The 25,604-nt window shown below is 37.4% G+C and overlaps 1 protein-coding gene across 15 annotated transcripts in view; it reads right to left on the reverse strand.

Moving 5' to 3' along the window:
* The window catches only part of LOC111570823 (piezo-type mechanosensitive ion channel component 2), a 117,888-nt gene extending 94,379 nt beyond the window's left edge, over positions 1-23,509 (reverse strand). For 14 of the 15 annotated variants that reach the window (XM_055014823.1, XM_055014825.1, XM_055014835.1 and 11 more), the window contains exons 1-3: positions 22,929-23,509; positions 13,915-14,010; positions 7,051-7,176 (exon numbers count right to left, since the gene is read on the reverse strand). In XM_055014823.1, the coding sequence (XP_054870798.1) occupies positions 7,051-7,176; positions 13,915-14,010; positions 22,929-22,992 (286 nt within the window). In that variant the 5' untranslated portion in view covers positions 22,993-23,509. Of the gene's footprint in view, positions 1-2,984; positions 3,134-7,050; positions 7,177-13,914; positions 14,011-22,928 lie in introns of those variants that run through there. The other variant, XM_055014833.1, reaches the window with a different exon arrangement.
* Positions 23,510-25,604: the final 2,095 nt, after the last annotated feature.

A 25,604-nucleotide genomic window follows, 5' to 3' on the forward strand; every position in this document is an offset into this window, starting at 1 on the left:
TGGAAAGAAAACTGAAAATATTCACATTGAAGAAAAAATCTGCCAACAAATGAAAAATGTCTTGGTAAGATTTCTTGAAATAAGATATGATATTTAGAATATTGAGATCTTAAAATTAGCTGGGAAAACTTATTTTAAGCTCTATTTTACCAGGATTGTCAAGCTTAGGTGTCTTAAAATAAGCCCGACATGCTAAAAAAAATATAGTTTTTCACTCAAAAATAGATTTTTGCTTTCATGTAACCTCCTAACTTGTGATGTATTAACCCTACTATTGTCTTCATTTACAGGCACCAAAAAATAATTCCTTAAAAGTTTCCCTTAAAAGTTTTATTTGAAAAAAAATCCCCCACATTTGGCAAGAAAATTATTGTAAATATTTTCAGAAAATGAGTAAAAATCTTCCAAAAAATCCTAAAAATAAAAAAATAAAAAATCTAAAGTGATTCCATATATATCAGTAAAACTTCCAATATTCTCTTCCTGTTACATACGGAGCAAAATTCGCTGGATTTTGGTTGATTTTTATGTGAATGTTCTTAAGAAACATTTTTAACATTCCTTTTTTTCCACCAAAAAATGTTCAAAGACTTCCCAAAAATGTTGAAAATGTGGACATCAGAAGTTTCACTGTGAATTTTTTTTTTTTTTTTTTTCCACAATTTCAAATTTTAAAACGGGTCAATTCTGACCTGCAGGACGACACGAGGGTTAAACTTATTTTGAGTTTTCTTGTAAAATTCAACTCAAAACAAGATCATTTCAAGATTGTTTGACTTAAGATATTTAAGATGCATTGTCTTAAAACAAGTCCCTCCATCTGCTGAAATGGCTCTTGTTAAGAGAATTTGTCTTAAATCAAGTGGGATGAGACATTTTGACTAAAAGTGAGACAAACAGACTTGGTAGGATTTTGAGTTTTTGCAGTGCACAGTAAATCTGTTACTCTGGTTTTATCTAGAATGTGAAAATCTAATTTTTATAACCTCGCATCCTCTGATCTCTGGAGGAAGTCTGATGTGACATAAAAGGTCATTTGACCAACGTAAATACGTCACGTTAAAACATTTTTGCAGCCTGATACAAAAGAAAAACTTGCTTCTAGTTTTTTAGAACTATTCTGCAAAAGAAGTCTGTCTGATATGACATAATTTACTCCAATTTTAGGGTTCGGGAGTTTTTTTGTTTGCTTTTTCAATTTTACACAGAGTTTGTTGACATACTGGCTCTATGTGTGCCCAGCAAAATGAGCAAAGACCAGGAGGGAAACTCTGAAAAGGAAAGTTTGGCTGCAAAAAGCAGGTTTGTGGAAATGTTTCGGCTACAGAAGGAACGACGGCGTCCAAGAACAGGTACTGTGTTGGCAGCGTCTTGAAATGGTTGCCACAACACAAAGCAACACAAGTCATCTGTTTGACCGTTTCAATCTGCACAACAAAGTTCTGCATGACGAAAGCAAAGCCACATCTGAACGCCATCCAAAGGAAAAAATAAATATTTCTGATGCCTTCGCCGGTGTTCCACCACATGAGAGGGCTTTCACTCAAATAAAGTCCATTGATTTAGTTATTTTTTAACAGATTTTTTAATTAGGATTTTTCAGTTTCTATGCAGATGCACTTGATTGGAAATAACTCAAATGTTTCTAGAATGATTCATTCTTTCAAAATAAAAAGTTGCTGCACTTTTTTTACTTTAGAAAAACATAATGTCCTAATGTCAGTTCAGCCCTAACAGATGGACATAAAATTCAGTGCATTTCCACAAAATGAATGTTTGAAAATCAGCTGTAGATGAATGTCAATCACTTTTAGAATAAGATTAGATCAGACCAAGTTATTTTGTTCTGGACCTGGGCTTCACTTAAAGCACACGAGCTCAGAAAGGACAAGTTTGTAGCAGCAGAGAGCAAAACTTTTGGCTAGAAAGCTGAAAATAGACAAACTTTCTTTGGCGTTGAAAGACCAAACCTGCAGAAACTCGACTCCAACTAACGCCCCGTTGGTTTCATTTCATAGTGATCGCAGTGGACGAACAAGGCGATGGTTTATGAAGTCAGCTTTAGAACTTTTTTGTTTCCTTTAGGTTGAAAATCGCTTTAGGTAGAGCTCTTAAACGAAACACACCGAGCAAAAATTAGCAAAACTAAGATTGAAAAGAAATTTTAAGCATCACTGCCAGTAAATAGGGGTGGGACAAAATATCGATACAGCAATATATCGTCATCCTTCCTTGTGCAATATGAGTACCGACATGCTGGCGCCAAATATCCATATTTTAATTAATCAGTCCCTCCAGGATTTCACGTTTTTCAAGATTGTTGCGGCCAGCTGATGTACAAACAGTAAAGCCCAGCAGCCAGAAGCTTTTGCAGAAGGAGATGAGGTCCACTGATGCTGTAATCCGTCACACACAAAGGTCAAATATTGCTTAATGCACTATTTAAAGCTTTAAAAATAGAAACCCAGTGATTCCCCACATCTGCAGCTTCACCCGGCTCAAACTAAACCTCCAGGTTAAAGAGGAGAACCTCATAGTCTGATCTGCAGGAAGCAGGCTGAGCTCAGCGTGGATGCTTCTGGAAGAGAGTTTTCCACCAGAAATACTCGTCCTCAGACTTTATGTGAGCATCATAAAACAGTTTCTGTACTCGCTGGGTCGTTAACCTCCTCAGCACAGCATTTTCTTTACACCTTTATCTTCTATCTCCAGACACTGTTCGACACATCACCGCTATTATCGGACAGCCTGAGAGGAAGACATCTACGGATATGAAGGGCGATAAAGAGCAACAACGCAGGATGTAATGACGACTGCTCCTTCAACGAGCGGTTTGGCCGCTATGAGCCGTTTCTAGACGCCAAACTGAATGTTGAAAATCCTTTTGTTTTACCCGACTTAGCCAGCAGACGGGCGGACAATAACTGCCAAAAAGTTTAGACAATCACAGGAAAGTAGGTGGATTTTTTTCTCTGAGAATTCACCAGAAATGTAGCAGACTCCACCCGCGTTGTCATGTGTTTGTAGTGCATTTCCCAGTGTGTCCAGTCAGCAGCAGGAATGACGGATGAGTCTGAAGGAAGCCGGATCATCTGGTGGCCAGCCGCTGACCCATTCTAACAGCTGGAGGTGTGGGAAGGCTCTTCTCATTTCTGCTGCTTTTGCTGCTCTAATGGGACATTTGGCCGCGATGCACGCAGGAAATCATACGGAGTTTTCTGGGAGGAGGATAAGGAGGGCTCCTTGTTTATATTTGGCTGCCAGAAGGAAAATGGTGTCAAGGGGGAGCTGAACATCAGACACAGAAACCTGAGATATGGCATTTTCTCTGAGCACAGGCGGCACATCAAGAGGACAAAATGTCTGACTTCCTGTTAGATACGGAGCCCAAAAATAAAAAGGAGGCCGACATTAAGTTCAGGAAGAACAACAGTATGTAGACAGAGCTGCACAGTGGGGTAAACTCATGAAGCTTCCAGTGTATGTAAAAAACAACAACACTATCTTAACCGTGTAAAACACACTGCTGCAAAAATACATCAGTTTGATTTTTCTTATTTTATATATATATATATAATTCTGAATATATGGAATGAAAGTCTGAATATATATATAATGAAAGTCTGAACATCATATATATTCAGACTTACATTCCATATTTTCAGACCTTTCATCCTGAAACAGGAAGTGCCGTGTAACTGGCCTGTACTTGCTCTAATCTACCTCAAACTTTACATATATGATCAGTGTGTGGCCCTGATGAATTCTATAGACCAAAATACAGTCGCAGAGAAAGCGCCACCTGGTGGATGGGTCACCATGAAACAGGAAGTACTCTCTAACTAGCCTGTACATGCTCCAATCTGCCTCAAATTTTACATGTGTGATCAGACTCTGGCCCGGATAACATACCTAGGCCGATATACATTTACAGTGATAGTGCCACCTGGTGGACAGTTTTGATCGGTCACAATCAAAAAAGCCATAGGCCGAAATACAGTCTCAGTCGCAGTGCCACCTGGTGGACATGCTTGGTTTCACTGACCAGCAAGAATGCGAGGACCCGACCAACGCTGCTTGCAGCTTTAATTAGTTAAAATATGAATGGAGCTGACATTTAAAGCCGTTTCTCTACATCTTGTTTGGTGTTGCTCGTGGGTTTTTTTTTTTTTTTTTTTAATATCTCAGGAACCAATAGGTCATACATTTAGCATGCTTTCTACCAGTTTCTTCTTTACCTCATGGATCAACCAATCATCAATTGTCTGACTGGCTGCTGACAAATAAAGCCGTTGTGTTGCAAAAATTGGTTGTTTTCTATGTTACAGTCCAGTTAATGCATGTAGATTTTGTTTAAAGGTCAATAGATGGAGGTGTAGGTGGAACTCTTGATCTCCAGGGTTTGATCTGGCAGAAACCGCTGCCCCTGAGGGTTCAGTAATAAAGATTTCCTTAAGAGAATATTTATTCTGCTCTCTCTGAACAGCTCTGTGAGGCGATGAGGTTCGTTCTGCTCTATGAGTTCCCTCCATTAGAAAGAACAAGTCATTAGAACACAGGGTCAGGGTCTGTCCCATCTAGACACATCCAGATTTTACAGTTTGATAGAGAGTTTCATGAGAAGCCCAAGGCCGTCTATTAATACCTTCCTACCACTGAGTCAGTACCTTAGTGTTTGCTTTACTGGCAGCAAATATGCCCCCTTTTTTTTCCTGCGTCGCCATACGGCATGAGGAAGCTAATTACCTCGAAGAATGTGTCGGATCCATAAATTTTCATGATGTGACAAAATGCAATAAGAGCGCAGATATTGCTAGAAATTGTGAATCCATATTAGAGAGCACATTTGACTCACTGCTGCAAATGGCGCATGTCTTCGCTCAGTGTTTTGGATGGAAACGAAATAAGCTGCAGCCTTCCTGGTGATGTACGATTTTGTGATGCTGCATCAACGGCTGAGGTCGGAGTTTAAGCACAGAACAGCATCCGTGAGGACGGATTTCACCAATTTGGTCGTACATGAGGGCTCAGGGTGAGGAAGGCTGCTAACTTTTAATGAATGCATCTTAAAGCGTTAACTGACAGCATCTTGATTTTGTTTTCCCTTAAATATCTGTTTATGGCAGCTAAAGCTAGCTATCCAGTTAGATAGATAGACAGACTATAGATAGACCGATAGAGTATAGATAGACAGACTATAGATAGACAGATAGAGTATAGATAGACAGACTATAGATAGACAGATAGAGTATACATAGACAGACTATAGATAGACTATAGATAGACAGACAGACAGACAGACGATAGATAGACTATAAATAGATAGACTATAGATAGATAGATAGATAGATAGATAGATAGACAGATAGATAGATAGATAGATAGATAGATAGATAGATAGATAGATTGATAGATTGAGTATTTAAAGCTACAGACATGACAAAATCTGAATAATTTCTGGTTTATTTACTCTGCTATCTTTACAGCACAGACACCACCAGACATCTGCCACCTTTGGCATTGGTAAACGGTAACCTACGATACCGTTTGGGGTCATCCAGACAATTTCACGTTTTCCATGAAAACTCCCACTTTTATTCACATGCTAACAGTAGTAGTAGTTAGGAGCAGTTCTTGCTACTGACAAGAGTTTGTCACCATTAAATCATGAACTACCTCTTTCCCCTCCTTTCTTCCTGTGAGTTTTTCTTCATAACGTTAATATCACCTCATCAGTATAAGCCCAGGAAGGGAGCAGAATGTCTAAAGGATCTCAGTTTGCAGTCAATGCTAAACAAGTTTATGCTATCATTGCCATCAGTTGGGGCACCATCACTGCATCCTGGGCTAAACATCGCCCAAAATGAGTGTTACTGGCTTCAAGAAATGCAAACAATCTAGAACATTTTTTTCTGCCACAGCAGAACGATAATGAAAAAGTGCAGCCAGGCCATTCTACATAACTGTGGAGATCGGTCTGTTATACATAAGCAACAGTCTATGAAACTGAAATAGTCCAAAAAATCTCCTCAGTTGAGTTGAGATCTGGTGACTATGAAGGTCAGATCATTTATTTTATGATCCAATTTGATTGCAATTCAATACTATCCAATTCCGTTGTACTTGTGCAGTGTCAATAAAAGCATTTTAACCCATTCCGTGACCCCTCATACCCTACGGATCGTCATTGACATTGTCATTTTAGAATAAACCATCCCATCAGGACAGAAATGTTTCATCATAGGATAAATCTCAACACTCAGAATAATTTAGTATTGATTAGCATTGACCTTTCCTTCTAAGTGGACAAGTGGACCCTTAGAGCAAAATGCAACCAAAAGCATCGCAAAGCTGTCACTGTATCTCACACAAGTTGCTTCTTGAAAGTGTTTTAACCCTCGTGTCGTCCTGCAGGTCAAAATTGACCTGTTTTAAAGTTTGAAAATGTGGAGAAAAAAAAATATTTGCACAGTGAAACTTCTGATGTCCACATTTTCAACATTTTTGGGAAATCTTTGAACATATTTTGGTGGAAAAAAAGAAATGTTAAAAATGTTTCTTAAGAACATTCACAAAATTCAAGCAAAATTCAGCGAATTTTGCTGGATTTTGGTTGATATTTATGTGAATGTTCTTAAAGAAAATATTAGAAGTTTTACTGATATATATGTAATCATTTCAGATATTTTTAGGATTTTTTTGGAAGATTTTTACTCATTTTTTGAAAATATTTACAAAAATTTTCTTGCCAAATTTGTGGGATTTTTTTTTTTAAATAAAACTTTCAAGGGAAATTTTTAAGGAATTATTGGAATTTTCTTCCTGAAGGTTTTGCAAATTTTCAGAAATTTGGGGAATTTTTTCAGTGATTTTTTGGATTCTTTTTCAGACAAGGAAGCAATATTTTTTGGTGCCCATAAATAAGGACAACAGGAGGGTTAAAGATTTCTCTGCTTGAATTCTTGATCTGTGAGGAGCTCTGAGTCCTCTCTACACAATAAACCCGACTTCTCCTCGGAGCCCAGACCGTAAACGCTGCCGTGTACTCACAGTTGAAGTCGGAGGCAATGGAGTTCCCAGCCAGCAGGCTGTTGACGGTAATCTGATAGATGATGTGGAGCAGCAGGAAGGACATGCTGGTGAAGCAGAGGGACTGCAGCAGACGTCCTGTGTGGCCTGAAGGAGGACGACAGCAGCTACAGTCAGTTCACCACCGCTCATTGTAAGGATTCCCACATGTTATTCCTGCCCTTCGTGCACTAAAACACAGAAAAAGCCTCTTCGCCAGTTTGTTTTTGTAGCCACAGAGAACTCTGTGGAACACTCGGGTCAGATTTGTGGAGTCTGGAGGAGGTAAAGGTGACCGGGAGAGTTCCCAGCAGAACAGATCCTGGCTAAGAAGCTGCAACACGACCGGAGCCGAGCTTATTTCTACTGAGAAGTCAAATAAACATTATGGTGGACCACAAGAACCTCTAAGTCTCTAATTCATCACCGGAGGAGCAGAACCGTCTTCCAGATCTGGTTTTGTTCTCTGGTTTGTGGCTGTTCACAAATAAAGGTTAAGAACATGCAGGTGTTGACTGACCGAGGGTCTTCCTTTAACCCTCTGAACTCCACTTTCTGGGTGTTTTGGTTTTTGTCATATTTTCACTCACAGCGGGCTCATTTTTCACTGCAATGTAAAATGCTGCACCTCCATGGAAACAGAACAAGAGCTAAAATCTATTAGGACACTAAATAAAACACAGAAGATGGATGTCTTTGATTATTTATTTCATAAACAACACTGTAATTAATATTTATGAGTCTGGATTTTAGAGATATTTTACTACCAACATTTTAGTTTATTTCTATACCTCTATGGAATCACAGGAGTGCCATAATAAAAAATAAATCTGCTATAAAAATAGGGAAATAAATGTGTAAATATAAAGATGAATAAAAAAATAAGTAACAAAATAGTTTTTTAAGGTATTGACTACTCACCTGGACAGGAAGCCCCACCCAAAGCCATTTGATTGACAGCTCAGTCCATCAATTAAAAGCAAAGGCAAAAAGGTAAAACAAAAGGAAAAAACAAAGGAAAAGGGAAAAGCAAAGACAAAATTTACCTTTTATATTTCCATATTTTTCAACTTTTAAAATTTTTTTATTTATTCCTCTTTATATTTACATATTTATTTCCTCATTTTTAACAGATTTTTTATTTATTCTTTTTACTTCTTTTTTATATTTACACATTTATTTCCTTATTTTTTTAGCATGCTTATTTTATTTATTCTTTTATTGATTACTCTTCATATTTACACATTTGTCTTCTTTTTTTTACCATATTTATTTTTTTATTTAATCTTTTATTTATTCCTCTTTATACATTTATTTCCTTATTTTTTAACAGATTTCTTTTTTGATTTATTCTTTTATATGTTCCCTTTTATATTTACACATTTAGGTCTTTTTTGACCAGATTTATTTTTTATTTATTCTTTATTTATTCTTTTATTTATTCCTCTTTGTGTTTACACATTTATTTCATCTTAACAGATTTTTTTAGTTATTCTTTTATTTCTTCCTCTTTATATTTACACATTTATTTCCTTATTTTTTAACAGATTTATCGTTTATTATGACACTCCTGTTATTCCATAAACTTCAGCTCTATCCTCTGTGCTCTGTGTGAACACTGCCTGCAGTTCAGCCTTGAGTTTTTGTACCGAGTCATTAAAGAATCTTTAGCTTTTCACAAAAACTGGTTCGAGTAAATGGTTTATTTTTGGCAAATTATTAAATGAGACACGTAGAACAAAAGAAAAATAATTTTGAGCTCAGATTTGGTGAATTTTCTGCTCTTCACTGACGATCAGCTGATCATAAACTTCAAAATCCGACAGTAGTTTCTGCTCTTGCAGCTTCTGGCTCTGTTGAATGGTGTCATTTTGGTGATTTTTAAAAGACAACAGGATGTTTTGGGGTTGAGCGGGTCAATGCAGGTGAAGAATCCAGCTGTCAGTAGATCCAGATGTTTAACACATGGTTCTTTTATAGTGCACCTACAGGTATTTGGGATAATTTCAAGAGTTGTTATGGTGATAATTCTCTACAGTAGTTTTCTTCCTATTATGAAAATGAAACTGTTCACGCTCAGGGAAGCTCGATGGCACGCCGGTTATTTGATCAGTAAAGTGCCCTGAAGCCTGACAGATTAAATGAAGCTCCACCATCTGCATTGTTTGGTCCAGCAGTTCCTCTCAGGGAAACATCTCCATCCCATTACATTTACAGCATCCTTGTGGGGAATGCATAGTGGTTTTACTGCAATATCCTGGCTGCAGCGAGGCGCTACTGCTGAGGGCAAACCTGATCACAGCAGCTCACCAAGCCAGCTGCTAAACATCCAAGTGAAAACAATTTGTGCTAATTTCCCGTTGCAATTCCCCAAGCTTTCACAGCGAGGGAAAAGAACGCTTGTAAATACGAGGTACGAGGACTTTTAGCGTCCAAATTGGTGGTACAGCTCTGGACAATGCGACTGCTCTGGCTCCGTCACTGGTTTCCTACCAATAACAGAACATTTATGCCGTCTGATGAACATCTGGTCCAGCTGTCTGACCATCATATTGAACAAAAATTCCACTTCGCTGCATTATTCAGTTGCAAAACATCGTCCCAGGAGAGCTTTTAAATCCGAGTGCAAACAGAGAGCATTGTTCTGTTTTCTTACTTACGTCTTCGGCCTGATTTTACAAAACCAACACGTCTGAATTGGATTTAGGCATAAAGTTGTGATGAATGAAGGGTTTGGATGCTTTAACTGTCAGGTGGGTTCCATCATGGGACAGTTCTGGAACTAAAGCAGTAAATCCTAAGGGAGGTGGGTGTGGTTAAATGTGTGACTTCATGGGAGCTAAAGATGGTCGATAACAGGGGTGGACAAATGATAAAAATGAGACAAAAAATGACAATGAAACAAAACAACAAAAGTCAGACAAAAAAGCAACAAAAACAAGACAAAATGTTACAAAAATGAGACAGAAACTGACAAGAGACACAAAATGACAAAAAATGAGACAAACGACACGAAACAAAACCAAAAAAAGAGACAAAAATTTGACAAAAAAATTCACAAAGTAACAAAAAAATGGACAAACGACAAAAATGACAAAAAATTAAAATGTGAAACAAAACGACAAAAACGACACACAAAACAAAAAATAAAACGAAACACAAAATGACAAAAATAGGACTAAAAACAAAAGCGAGACAAAAACGAAATGCAAAATGACAAAAACATGAGACAAACAACAAAAGTCAGACAAAAAACAAAAACAACAAAAAAGACAAAATATTACAAAATAAGACACAAAACGACAAAAGCGTGAAACAAAACCACAAAAACGATGCATAAAAAAATAATGCAAAACACAAAGCGACAAAAATGACAAAATGACAAAAGCATGACACATAAGAACATGACAAAATATTACAAAAATGAGACACAAATGGTAAAAGCCAGACAACAAAAACAGACACAAAATGACAAAAATGAGACACAAAATGACAAAAGAACAATGAACAATCTAGTATTTTACTTTCTGATCAAAACAACTTGTCATGGTCTAGAAATGATTTTAAATTTATAGTTTTACTAATTTACAACCTGCAGTTAATGTCTTCTCTGGAATTTTTACACTTTGAGGGCCGGATTGGACCCTCTGGAGGACCGCGGGCCTCATGTTGGACACCCCTGGCTTACAGTGTTAGCAGACAATCATGAACTTTCTCCTTGCAGGGGTTTGGACATTCCCTCCATTGAAGTGAACAAACGTACCGTAGATGTTTAGACAGACAAATATGAAAACATGTCGTTGAGACGCTCTGCTCTGAGTGAATCAGCGACGGGATCGGGCTAAATTCGCTGCTTCGTTTTGATGGTCTGTTTCATTTTGTCTCTCGGTCTTCAAGGACACACGGCAGTTAAATCCGTAAAAGTTAATTTAAACCAAATGTTGGACATGAATAATTCATTAGGTGTAATTTGCTTTAAAAAGCCACAGCAGGGCCCGAGGATATGTCGGTATACGAGACTCCGGCTGGAGACAAACAATAACTTATGCAACGTGTTGTTGTGATTTTACTCTCGCAGGATTTGGCTCCACGTTCCCAAGAAGGCATTTAATTCTCAGTGGAGGTGAACAAACCTTAACGGTTGCTCTCATATGGAGTATTTAAAGAGCAATAGGTGCTGTACGCCTTGTTGAATACGACAGTTTTCCTCTTCAGTTGCTTGAATTAATCTAAATATTTGCAGTTACGAGTGATTTATCAGGTTTATATTGAAGCTTTTAGACGTCTATCAGGGGTCTTAACACGTCTCATAGGTCTGCTTTTTAAGAATCCATCTTTGGAATAACATTTTAGGACACGTCTGGTGCAGGTTTCCTCAAAAGGATCAAATTTAAGTGAAGGTGGACACATTTCGTTTCGCTTATTTGGGGGATTTTAGCAAAATCTGCACATAAACACCCAGAGGTCTCCTGAAGAAGTTTTGCCGTTTCTCTGTCAAACTGTCGACTGAATGAAGGCTCTGATGTGGACTTTTTGACGCCTTTTCCAATCGTCTGCAAATCTGCACACTTTCTAAACCAGGAGTGTCCAACATGAGGCCCGCGGGCCAAAAGCGGTCCTCCGGAGGGTCCAGTCCGGCCCTCAAAGTGTAAAAATTCCAGACAAGACATTAACTGCTGATTGTAAATTAGTAAAACTATAAATTTAAAATAATTTCTAGACCATGACAAGTAGTTTTGATCATAAAGTAAAATATTAGATTGTTCATTGTTCTTTTGTTGTTTTGGGCCTCGTTTTGTATATTTTGTCTGCTTTTTTGGTCTTTTTTTGTCTGGCTTTTACCATCTGTGTCTCATTTTTGTAATATTTTGTCATGTTTTTATTGTTTTTTTTCAGTATCTTTGCCAATATCGGGCTAGTTTTTGTCGCTTAGTTGATGTTGAAGTTTGGAATGTAGATAAAACTACAAGACAAGACATTTTCAGCTGCAGGCCTTTTGAGTTTTGGGCTCATAAGACAGAAAAGACTTGATAATACAAAAAAAAAGCCATACCTATCCTGACATAACTGTTGAACTGCTCTTAAAGCCAACAGCAATCAGATCCGTGAACATCCAGCTTTACTAGAAGACTCGTCTCTTTAACTATTGATGAGGTCGTAAGTGGTCCACTCTGCCCTCCTTTCTGCTTCCTTCACTTCCTGATTGTTATTTCAGGTGGAGACGAGCCTCAGACTGGATGTTGTTCCCTCGGCCAGTATGTCTTTATGTATTATTAAACACTGCATGTGGTCTCTGACAGAAGCCCACATTATTACTGGAGGTCTGGGAGGTGTGAAGTGAGGAAGCTAATCCCACATTCATCAGCCGAAAGGAGAACAGTCGCCTCAGTCGCTTCTCATGAACCTCAGAGGTTCGCTGGGATTTATTTAATCTCTAGACCAGGGGTGTCCAACATGCGGTCCGCGGGCAAAAAACGGTCCTCCAGAGGGTCCAATCCGGCCCTCAAAGTGTAAAAATTACGGAGAAGACATTAACTGTACATTGTAAATTAGTAAAACTATAAGTTTATTGTGTTTTTTTTGTCTCATTTTTGTCATTTGTCCATTTTTTGTCGTTTTGTAACTTTCTTATCAAATTTTTTCTCGTTTTGTTTTGTGTCAGTTGTCCCACTTTTTATCCTTTTGTGTCTCATTTTTGTAATACTTTGTCTTGATTTTGTTATTTTTTGTCTTTTTTTGTCTGACTTTTGTCTTTTGTCTTGTGTTTTTGTCGTTTTGTTTCTCATTTTTGTCCTTGTGTGTCTTTGTCTCATTTGTCCATGTTTTTGTTGCTTTGTAACTTTTTTTGGTGAATTTGTTGTCTCTTTTTTGTTTTATTTGTCAATTTTTTGTCGTTTTGTGTCTCATTTTTGTAATATTTTGTCTTTTTTTGTCTTCTTTTTGTCATTTTGTTCATCCAGTAAATCCTCTATGGTTCAGTTCCAAATGACTAAATGTTGTGTTCCTTTGTAGACACTCTGTGATCTGGAAGTTGTAAGGTGGAAATTATATTTGTCTGACACTGTCACAATGAACACTTTTGCACTAAACCAAAGGAACCATTAGGAGTTGTGGTTATTTATAGGTTATTATGCTGTGATTTTACTGGTCCAGTCCACTTCAGATCAAACTGGGCTGAATGTGGAACCTGGAGTTTGACTATGAGTTTGACTCCTCTGCTCTAGAGGATGATACTAAAGCTAATCCACCAGCTTTACTGCATTCTTTCCTAAACTACAACACCAAAACGGTTCCATCTAAAGCTTCAACTTAACCTTCAGCTTGGCTCAATTAACTAACAGCGCTTGTAAATAGCCTGCAGATCATAGTTTTACTAAATAAAACCCACAGAGAGAACCAGTGGGGCCTTAAGACTTTTATATCCCCCTTTCAGCAACTTGAGCCATTATCAGAAACAGTCCTTATCCTCACAATGTTTTACGGGCTCTTTCTCAACTGTAAAACTTGTGTGTTTAGCTTTTCAGGCCGTTATCTGTATATACCTAACCTTAAAATGTCAATTTTCATCAAGCAGACTTTAGATCAGGCCCTGACGGATCACGTCTTTCTATCTCAGATCTGGAACGCTGTGGATCGTTTTTATTTTTACAGATGGACTCGTGCCCACTCGAACCAATATTACCTTTCATGGACTGAAACGGTTGCCAAAATCCACCCTCATCTCGAGGAAATTCAAGTCTCCTGGAGAAGGGCAGGTTTGTGTTACGGGAGACAATATTGTGATTCAAACTGGAGGTTTTTGGGAGTCGACAAAAGCCGCCGAAAGCTTCAAAAAGTGGAGCTTACCTTGCATCGTTGTGCTCGTGGGCTCTGGGAAGAGTGGAAGAAGCAGGAGGTAGATGAGGTAGACAAAGGACAGGGCATTGTACCTGAACAGGCAAGCTGTGGGGGAAAAAAACACAAATACAGATTGAAACTCCTTCGACGTACAGCACTAATTTAACAGCCTTTACTGCTCTGTGTGCATTATTTAGTGTTTCACAGTAAATAAAGCAGCAGGCAGTGGGCTCGTCTGAGATCAACTCAACACACATTTGAAGCAAACATGTTGTGAAAGTCATTAAAATGTTCCCGGTGTAGTAATAAAAGGCCAGAACATTCCTCCGACTAAACTTCACACTCTCAAGTCTCATTACCTGTTCATCACTAAAAGAGCCGGAGTTTAATTCACTGACGTTTGATCAGAAGCTCAATAATCACCAGATAGTCGTTAAGAGACACAGTTAACTGACTGATGGAGAAAAAGAGCAGCTTTCTATCTCCTGGATCTTCTTTTATGATTTAACTCTGCAAAACTAAATCTCAGAGCAGATTTCCTTAAAACGCACGATGTACCTCAAGAGCTGGAAAGAAAACAGGAAAATAACTTCTTTAAATGAAACACAGCCAGAGCATGAAAATGTCAAGAAAGTGTCTGAAACGGTGCCGTCCGGAACAAATGAGGATTTCTAATTAATTATCAACCATTTTTTAATCCCTTTTTCTTTGCTTTAATCCATCAGAGAGCATGTTTTGTGCTGCACTGAATATGTTATTTGTCCTCCATAAAATGTTAACGTGAAGTTAATAAAATCAAAAACTGGGGATTTAATGTTCACAAAAAAAAAAAACAAACACAAACAGTAAAAGCACCTGGATTCTATCTTCTATTATTTATATCTAAATAAATATATATTACTGTTACTCATTTTTTTCTATATTTGGGTGTGTGTGTGTGTGTGTATATATATATATATATATATATATATATATATATATATATATATATACACATATATATATATACATACATACATACATACATACATACATACATACATACATACATACATACATACATATATATATATTATTGCTCATTTTTTTCTATATTTGGGTTTTACAGGGTTAATTAATTGGTAACTATTGTGATAATTAATCTTTAGGCCAAACATTCACTGGTTCCAGTTTCTCAGTTTTACATCCTAAGTTGTTAATTTCTTAGCTGGTGATGCTGCAGCGACGCTTCACAGTGAAGCTCTACTTTAATCTATTTTAATTTACTGCTTCAGTCTTTAGGATGCGTCAGGACACTGGATTATGTAACTCCGCTCTGCATCCGTTTCCTGAACATGCCCCGTTCAGGCACATTGAACAAAGCCTTCTGGTCTCATGATGAAAGTTAAAGCGCTTAAGTGCAAACATGACTTCCAAAAAGCATTAATTGACATATTGATCGGTGACGCTCCTCACTGACCATCTGCCCGGTCGAGGCTTTTACCAGCGAAACAGCTCACCTCGTTTTCTGACTAAACATCAATTAACGCTTCCAGAGTGAACCACGTGAAGCTAGCTGTCCAGTTTCAAACAACCTGAGAAGTTTACGGCGATAAATCAGCTGATCTGTCAGGTTTTCCCTGCATGATGAGCTGCGTAACCTCTGACGTTTCCCTGAACATTTCTAGGCCAGGCATCCAGGAGGCAGGGAGGGAAGCACACAGTGACTCTCACTCAGCTCCACCTTCCCAATTTCTGCTGGCGGTTAAATCAACAAGCGCAGAGTTTACGGGCCGGTCGGCTGCACGAGTTATCGTCTGAGTCACCGACGTCGGCAGCTACTGCTCTTGAACTCCTGAAAAATTACACTTAACTGCTGAAAACGGTGCTTTTATTTATCTTTGCGCACTCAATGGAGCTATTCATGGACATCTGACTGGGCTCTGACTTCTCCTGCAGTAGAAGCACCTCCTGGTTCCCTCTGAGCTCAGAAAAAACAGAAAAATCTAAGAAAAGAAAAGTTAATAAAAGTTACAGAAGCTGTCATCTCAGATCACAAACATCTGTTGATGATCTGCTTGTGGGTCATATTTGACATTTTAGTGATATCCAGTCACTTTTTATTAATAACTGATTGTTTCCATAATGAATAATTATGGAATTTGAAAAGACATGATCATAATGAACAGAAATAACATTAGTTGTTTGTTTTTTTTGTATAAAAATGACTAATTTTTCATAATTATGGATCATTTTCAAGTCATTTTGAACAGTTTAAGTCATTTTGGACAATTTTTGTGTCATTTTGGACAATTTTCTTGTCATTTTCAACAGGTTTTATGTCAGCTTGGAATGTTTCTCGTCATGTTGGATCAGTTCTGTGTCTTTGGGATAATTTTTGAGTCATTCTGGACAAATTTTCTGTAATTATGGATCATTTTCAAGTCATTCTGGACGGATCAATATATAATTGCGAGACTTTTTGTATCATAGTTGACATTTTAGTGATATCCAGTCATTTTTAATAATAAGTGATTGTTTCCGTAATAAATTGTTGTGGAATTTGTAAAGACGTGATCATAAAGAACAGAAATAACATGTTTTTTAAAATTGATTTAGTTTTTTTTTTCATTTTTAATATAAATGTATGCAGATATATCCCATGGACTTCAAAAGTCCCTCAGTTCTAGATTGACCCTTGGAATGCCAAACACACAAACCACAAATAGAACGGCATAAAAAAAAAAAAACAGTTATCAATATTGTTCTCATTATTGCTTTCATTTGTTCAGAACTTTTTAACTGGATTGTTTTTCAGCCTAAACCTTCTCCTGTGTGATTCAGGAGGGAATGACTCACAATCTCTGAAACGCTCCCCTTCTATCTCCACCCACTGCATTTTTATCTCCACTACATATGGCATTAAATAAGCTTCTAAACTCGCCACTTGTGCTCAGGTTGGCAGCCTGGGGTCTGCTGCTGCTAGTATTCACCTCCTCAGATGCTAAACTGACTGTAGATGAGGAGTATCTTGGTGGATCTATGAGGTTCTGCTCCCCCTGCGAGCCTAAAGACACTTGACCGGAATCTTCCTGACCATTAGCCTCTTGCCGCATGACTCACCATCCCAGGATTTTTAACACAGGGAATGAAAATAAGCCGCCCTTGTTTTCGGTCATCAGATTACTGCAAAAAATCCCCATTCGTGGCTGAATCTGGCTTTTTGTCTCTCCCCAGTTAAAGCTATTATCACAGTAAAACCAACAGAACCAAAGCAGCCTTTTAATGTGGACTCACTGATTTCAGAGTTTCAGCCTCCAGATATGATAAAAACACTGACAGAAGATAAAGTGATGCAGTGCCAGGCCAAACCAAGCACCAGGAGATAACGCAGGAATTTAAACCCTTCAGAGGAGAGTAATAAAGAGCTCACCGCATCCACTGCTTTCACCAGAGCACAACACTAGAAACGGGCTTTTGTAAAATAAAAGTCAGGGTGATTTACCAGCATCTGGAACTAATTTCAACAAACAAAATCTAATTTCTGACTAAACATATGACACAACACATCCTGTAGGAGCAGCTAGTTTTCAGTTGTTGATTAGTTCACAGATTTTAACCAGAAACCTCATCATTTGAATTAAAAACGTGCTCTATTTACTGTTGTAGAAGAGCAAGAAAACCTGAAAATATTTACTTCAAATGATCATTTTCATGATCAACTTTCTGCTGATTATTTTCATGATTAACAGTTTTGTAAATGTACAAATTTCTGCTGGAATCTCATACAGACTAAAGCTAAATATTCAGTTTATTGTCAGATTTGACAAAGTAAAAAAGCAAAAGTGAGAACCTAAAAAATATAATTCTGTGGTTGAAAAATGACTAGAACAATTAACGGATTATCAAAATCCCTCTTCCCCTTGTCCCTCTACATTTGTTTAAACGCTCATGAAAGTTATCAAATGTCAGTAGGTTCCTGGCAAGTTTGCTAATACTACAAGCTAGCGGCTACGTGGCTAACCGCCAACCGTAGCCGCTAAACAAACAATGTATTTGCTACTAAAGAGCAGCCACTGTGTCCAAACGATAAGGTGTAAAACTCAATATTATAGCTACAGTAATAGCAGAAAATACCATAAGTACAGGTGAAGTTATAAAGCTATTGGGTCAGTAAAGTAGCTAAAATGCATTTGCTAACGTTAGCCAGTGTTAGCTTGTTAAGCTATGACCCATAACTTAACTTAAGGTTGTTATAGAAGTTTAACTGTATTGAAATGAACAATAGAGTGTTTTAACTCATTATTTGTAAAAGACAAATGTGTTAAAGGTTTATTTTTTTCTCAAAACTTATAATAATTTTCAGTTAATTGTGTAAAATTATCCTGCTAGCGGTTGGTTTGCCTGTGATAATGCTAATGTAGAAGCTTGTAATTTTACTTTGTGGACTTGTTTTAGCTCCATGTACTGGGGAAAAAAGATCACAAAAACCTCAAATTTGAAATATGGCAGATTAAACTAGTAAGACAAACAGTGAACTTACCACAGCGAACACCAAAGCTTCAACACTTCATACTAACTTCTGTGTTTTTTTTTTTATTCACAACTTTGCCTTTGGTTTCCTAGCATAGAGAGTTTAATCTGACATCTTCAACTATTTTTTAAGTTAAATTTTTTTTTAGGAATGATTAAATTATGGCTAAACTGAGGTCTGATGCAGGGTATTATCGGTCTGCTGATTTAGCTTAATGTCCAGTAGGGCTGCCACAAACGACGAATTGACGAATCGCCTGAGCACAATACGTCATCAAAAGCGGAAGTGAGCGCGCAATGCAACAGAAATCACCGTCGGAGCGGAGCGCGGAACACACACGGACATCCGCGCTGTATCGTGCATATACTATATATGCACGATCGTATCGTGCTCAGGCGATTTGTCGTTTGTGGCAACCCTAATGTCCATGTTTGCACATTCTTGATTCACTTTTAGGCAGCTGTTTTATAATTCTTTTTATTCTCAACAATGATCTAAAAACAGCTCATCTTCCTTTATACAATCCTTGACTTTATACTGAGTAATTGTTGCCATATTTTCAAAGACAAACGTTCTGTTTCTGATAAAGTTTACACATTCTGATGTGTCTGTCTGCCTCCAAATTAAACAGCAGAGCATCTGTATATCAACGTTTACACAAAATGATCGCTTTCAAATTAAAAGCACCGCGGTTCCTCACAATTATGTTCGCACTCCAAAACTGCAGCTGTAAACATGTAAACAGCGACAACTGTAGCTGTGTGCAGGTTGTGTGTGTTTGGTTGCGGTTGAGGGGATTGTGTACACACGGGCAGCGGCAGCAGCGTTTCAATAGAGGTGCTGTCAGATGGCCAACAGGAAACACAGACTGTGTAACGCCAGCAGACAAGTCTTTCACTGTGACACCAGAGGAGACGCATATTACACAACCCAACATGGACAGCAGCGGTAATGAAGCTGTTTGGGCTCAGATAACATCTGCCGTGCTGCAGTGTGTCTCCTCCAGTGTTTATTTAGCACAGAGAGGCCGTAAAATACTTATCCAACTGTCCAAAAACTGGCAGAAAGACATGAATTATGATCTGTAAACCATAAAAACAGCATTACAGAGTGAATAAGGTGATAAAATTAGAGTTTTTATTAAATCCAGTCATTTTTTTATTAATAAGTGATTGTTTCCATAATAAATAATTATGGAATTTGAAAAGACATGATCATAATGAACATAAAAAACATTAGTTTATAGTTTTTATAAAAATGCATGCCAGATATATCCCATGGACTTCAAAAGTCCCTCAATTATAGATTGACTTTGACAATTTTCAAGTCATTTTGGACAATTTTCTTGTCAATTTCAACACGTTTTATGTCAGCTTGGATCTTTTCTCATCATTTTGGATCATGTTTTGTGTCTTTGGAATGATCTTTGAGTTATTCAGGACAAATTTTATGTCATTCAGGACTAATTTTCTGTAATTATGGATCATTTTTAAGTCATTCTGAACAATTTTTTGAGTCATTTTGGACAAGTTCTGAGTCATTTTGGACAATTTTTGAGTAATTTTTAACAAGTTTTATGTCAGCTTGGATCTTTTCTCATCATTGTGGATCATTTTTGTGTCTTTGGGATAATTTTCAAGTCATTTAGGACAAATTTCATGTCATTCTGGAATAATTTTCCATAATTATGGATCATTTTCAAGTCATTCTGGACGAGTCAATATATAATTGCGGGACTTTTTGTATCATAGTTGACATTTTAGTGATATCCAGTCATTTTTTATTAATAAGTGATTGTTTCCATAATAAATAATTATGGAATTTGAAAAGACATGATCATAATGGAAATAAAAAAACATGAGTTTTGTTTTTACAGCAGCGGTAATGAAGCTGTTTGGGCTCAGATAACATCTGCCGTGCTGCAGTTTGTCTCCTCCAGTGTTTATTTAGCACCAAGAGGCCGTAAAATATTTATTCTACTGTCCAAAAACTGGCAGAAAGACATGAAATACAATCTGTAAAGCATAAAAAAAAGCATTACAGAGTGAATGGGGTGATAAAATTAGAGTTGAAACAGAAAAGTTAAACTGCTGATGTGGTGATGCTGGTATATAAACGCTATCTGCTGCTGCATACGTTCTCCTGTTTCCGCTTTGCATTTCCCTCATCTGTGTGCAGCTGCGGTGAATGACAAGTGCTCATTTGCACTTTGAAAAAACATAAAATATTAAAGCTGTGTTTACGATAAGAGGGAAAGCAATTCTTCTCTCCCCTCACAACCGCATTATTAATTCATACTGTTAAAACGACTTTCCACGAATTAATGGAGACAATGCATGGCCTCACTATTGCTTTTGGAAATAAAGGGGGCGTCAGGCCGTCAGGTGATGCATTACGACGGCACTGAGTGGGTCTTATCTATAGAAAGCATGCTGTTAGCTGGAAAGTACCCCGGCCTCGTAAGTCTAACGCATACACCACACTGGAACCTCAGTGGCTCCTTGACGCTAATCATCCTTCACTTGTGGCCGACCACAGGATTAAAGTAAACCACGTTTAATTTAAACCGAACCACCAGCATCATCCACAAACTCTACATCTGCTTTTAACCTTCCTGTTGTCCTCATTTACGGGCACCAAAAAATATTGTTTCCTTGTCTGAAAAAAATCTAAAAATTCAGCAAAAAAATTCCACAATTTTCTGAAAATTTGCAAGACCTTTAGGAAGAAAATTCCAATAATTCCTTAAAAGTTTCCCTTAAAAGTTTTATTTTTAAAAAATCCCCCAAATTTGGCAAGAAAATTCTTGTAAATATTTTCAAAAAATGAGCAAAAATTGTCCAAAAAAATCCTAAAAATATCTAAAGTGATTCCGTATATATCAGTAAAACTTCTAATATTTCCTTTAAGAACATTCACTTAAAAATCAACAAAATCCAGTGAAATTCGCTGGATTTTGGTTGATTTTTTTATGTGAATGTTCTTAAACATTTTTAACATTTCTTTTTTTCCACCAAAAAATGTTGAAAGATTTCCCAAAAATGTTGAAAATGTGGACATCAGAAGTTTCACTGTGAAAATATATATATTTTTTCCACATTTTCAAACTTTAAAACGGGTTAATTTTGACCCGCAGGACGACACAAGGGTAAAGAGTCTTCTTCAGGCTGGTTGCTGCCAGGTTAGACAGCATGAATCATCTTCTGCATCTGCATAGCAAAGGAGTGAATCAGGCAGAAACTTCCACCGACATTCGTCTGTGGAGCGTTTTTCTTAACAAAGTTATAAATTCAGTAAACAAACCAAAACTCTGCCATTGACTGCATCCCAGAGGAATGTGGAGCAGCACAAGACATGGATGTAAAATGCAGAATAACAGGAGTAAGACTGTCAGCAGCTGGACGATCAGCGACAACAGCGATGATTCAATAAAAAACAGAAACCACAGATATAAACTTAACCCTCCTGTTGTCTTCATTTACAGGCACCAAAAAATATTGTTTCCTTCTCTGAAAAAAAATCCAAAAATTCAGCAAAAAAGTGATTCCATATATATCAGTAAAACTTCTAATATTTTCTTTAAGAACATTCACATAAAAATCAACCAAAATCCAGTGAAATTCGCTGGATTTTGGTTGATTTTTATGTGAATGTTCTTAAGCAACATTTTTAACATTTCTTTTTTTCCACCAACAAATGCTCAAAGATTTCCCAAGAATGTTGAAAATGTAGACATCAGAAGTTTCACTGTGAAATTTTTTTTTTTTTTTTCCACATTTTCAAACTTTAAAACGGGTCAGTTTTGACCCGCAGGACAACATGAGGGTTAACAACCAGAAACCACAGATCTAAATTTAAAGGAAAGGCGAGACAGCTGGAGCATCTGGTGCTACTGCAGCATCCTTGCACTGAAATTAAGCTTTTTTTGCAACAGATTAGTAAAGAGTAAGTAAAGAAAATCCCCAAATAAGTATTTCTAGCTGAGAAAAGACTCATTTTTAACTTGTATTGGCCAGATTTTTTAATTATTTTTGATATTTCTCACTGAAAATAAACACCTCGCCTTTGATGGACGCTCTGTTGTCAGCTGTGTTTCCTTTAACTAAATCCAATAAAAGGCGACTAAAAGCTGCTAAAAGTCAGCTCTGCTTTGTAATCTTCATATAACAGGCGGCTAAGCGTTGCTTGGATTCGTTATTTTGGGGCATCAGATCTTCAGCAGTGACTGTGACCTCCAGCATCATGAGGTCAAACACAAATAAGCAGAAAAATCAACGACAGCTTCACACAAAGATAAATCCAACTGATGCTCTTAAATTCAGAAATAGATCAGGGGTTGTGTTAGAATATATGACATTTTAGGATTTTTATTAAGTTTAGGAGGTAAAGGGAGAATAAAAACAAGAGAACGGGTTGCAGGAAGAACAACCAGATCATCCACCTGACGCACAGACAGCGCCATGAGGCCGCTTAAGATGCGTAAAAAGTGCAGGTTGGAGCTGAAACTCACCGGCTGCGAGACAAACCGGCAGCAGCAGCCTGAACACCAGCCCGCACACCGTTTCAGAGGCCATGGCGAGTTGAATCCAGGTGAAAGAAGCCGAGGACCGTCTCCCTAAGGTTTCTCTCGCATCCCAAACTCCTGCGCTCTGTCAGATCCCAGCTGGCGTCTCCAAACGGCCACATCAGCTCTGCCCTGGAGACACCTGGACTCCGGTTATTCCACAGTGAGAGGCGGCAGCAGCAGCAGGTACGACGCCGGGAAATAAAGTCACCATGATAGTTTCAGTCGCTCTGATGCCTGAAAGTCATGTTGAAGCTGCATAGACTCAGGTGCGTAAAAAGCTGCGCGTAAAAAAAACCAAAAAGGAAAGGAAAAAAGAGCCGGAGACAGGAGCCAACAAGTCCTCAACTTCAGTTAACCTGCCTTTTTATAAAAACTAAACCAGATTAATCCTAAATCCTGAAGCTCTCACACAGTCTTGGTACACTTCTGAGCTATGGAGCGTTTAGAGGAGATGCAGAACCGCTGCGTAAATCTGCTCCTCTTCTTCAACCCCCTTCTGAAATTTGACTTTCTGACTTCTGGTGTGGACCGTGTTCGCCAACAGGAGGATACAGGACGAGCTGGTGATTGACAAAGCACGTTGGCCAATCAGAAGTGTGCAACAGGCAGCCGTCCCGCCCCTTTAGCTAATTGGAAGTAAGAGGTGGGACAGAAGGATGGAAACACCGCAATAATTAAATAAAAAGAAGGAGAAGATACGCTTTTCCTCAAGGCTGCAGCTGTTGTTTGTATTCACTGTTTGATATTTAATCTGCTTCAGCTTTAAACAACTAATAATCACTTCCAGGAAGATCTCATGGATTCAGGAGACTTTCCCTTCAGGTCCAGATGTTTCTCAGAGACAAACAGCGACGCCTGCTGGTGTGGAACCAACCTGCAGCATCATAGAGGAGCACAAGCACTCCACACTGCAGAAACTCCAAATCTTACCAAGTCTGTTTGTCTGATTTTTAGTCAAAATGTCTCATCTCACTCGATTTAAAATAAATTCTCTGAACAAGAGACATTTCAGCAGATGGAGGGACTTGTTTTAAGACAATGCATCTTAAATATCTTGTTAAGTCAAACAATCTTGAAATTATCTTGTTTTGAGTTGAATTTTACAAGAAAACTCAAAATCAGTTTAACCCTCGTGTCGTTCTGCAGGTCAAAATTAACCTGTTTTAAAGTTTGAAAATGTGGAAAAAATATATATTTTCACAGTGAAACTTCTGATGTCCACATTTTCAACATTTTTGGAAAATTTTTGAACATTTTTTGGTGGCAAAAAGAAATGTTAAAAATGTTTCCGAAGAACATTCACAAAAAAAATCAACCAAAATCCAGTGAATTACACTGGATTTTGCTTGATTTTTTTTGTGTGTGTGAATGTTCTTAAGAAAATATTAGAGGTTTTACTGATATATATGGAATCACTTTAGATATTTTTAGGACTTTTTGGAAGATTTTTATTCATTTTTTGAAAATATTTACAAGAATGTTTTTGCCAAATTAGTTGGGTTTTTTTGTTTGTTTTTTTAAAATAAAACTTTTAAGGGAAGCTTTTAAGGAATTATTGCAATTTTCTTCCTGAAGGTTTTGCAAATTTTCAGAAATTTGGGGGATTTTTTGCTGAATTTTTGGATGTTTTTCAGACAAGGAAACAATATTTTTGGTGTCGGTAAATGAAGACAACAGGAGGGTTAATACATCTCAAATTAGGAGGTTACATGAAAGCAAAAATCTATTTTTGAGTGAAAAACTGCTTTTTTTTTTTTTTTTTTTTTAGCATATCTGGCTTATTTTAAGACACCTAAGCTTGACAATCCTGGTAAAATAGAGCTTAAAATAAGTTTCCCAGCTAATTTTAAGATCTCAATATTCTAAATATCATATCTTATTTCAAGAAATCTTACCAAGCCATTTTTCACTAGTTCTAATTAGCAGATTTTTTCAATTATTTCAAGGTAAAAGTTCCTTGAAATAAGTTTTTTTTTCTTGTTTTGAGAGGAGCATTTTTTCCAGTAATCTAACCCGGGTCAGACCAAAAAACCAGGGCCCTGTCTCAGCTCTGCTCCTGGGCAGGAACATTTATTTCACTGAGATGTTTTGGCCTCTTGAACTGATTATGAAGGAGCAGCAGAAGCTTGTTCCATGGCTGCATGTAATCTGGTTTCTGAGCGGGAAACACACTCGCATCAAGAGTCAAACCTCAGAACTAAAGAGCCCAGAGCTTGTTTTTCAACCTCCCAAAAACCAAAATGCTAGAGGCGTTTGGGTTGATGGGATGCAGCTGCAGGAGTGAGAAGAAACCGAATCCCAGATGTTGACTTTTTGTATCATAGTTGACATTTTTGCTGTTTTCAGGCCTAAAATCAACAGAACTGCCGAAAACCCCACCACTTAGCATTTTAGAGAAATATTCTTCTAAATATTATATATACAACTGAAGAAAATTGAAATTAAAACTTATTTATAAAGATATTGTGGTAAACCTAATTTTTGAGTCATTTAGGACAAATTTCATGTCATTTTGGACTAATTTCTTGTCATTGTGGACAATTTTCAAGTCATTTTGAACTGAGTCATTTTGGACAAATTTCTTGTCATTTTGGACAAATTTCTTGTCATTTTGGACAA

Source organism: Amphiprion ocellaris, chromosome 10, assembly GCF_022539595.1.
Source record: "Amphiprion ocellaris isolate individual 3 ecotype Okinawa chromosome 10, ASM2253959v1, whole genome shotgun sequence".
In the NCBI taxonomy this organism is placed as follows: domain Eukaryota; kingdom Metazoa; phylum Chordata; class Actinopteri; family Pomacentridae; genus Amphiprion; species Amphiprion ocellaris.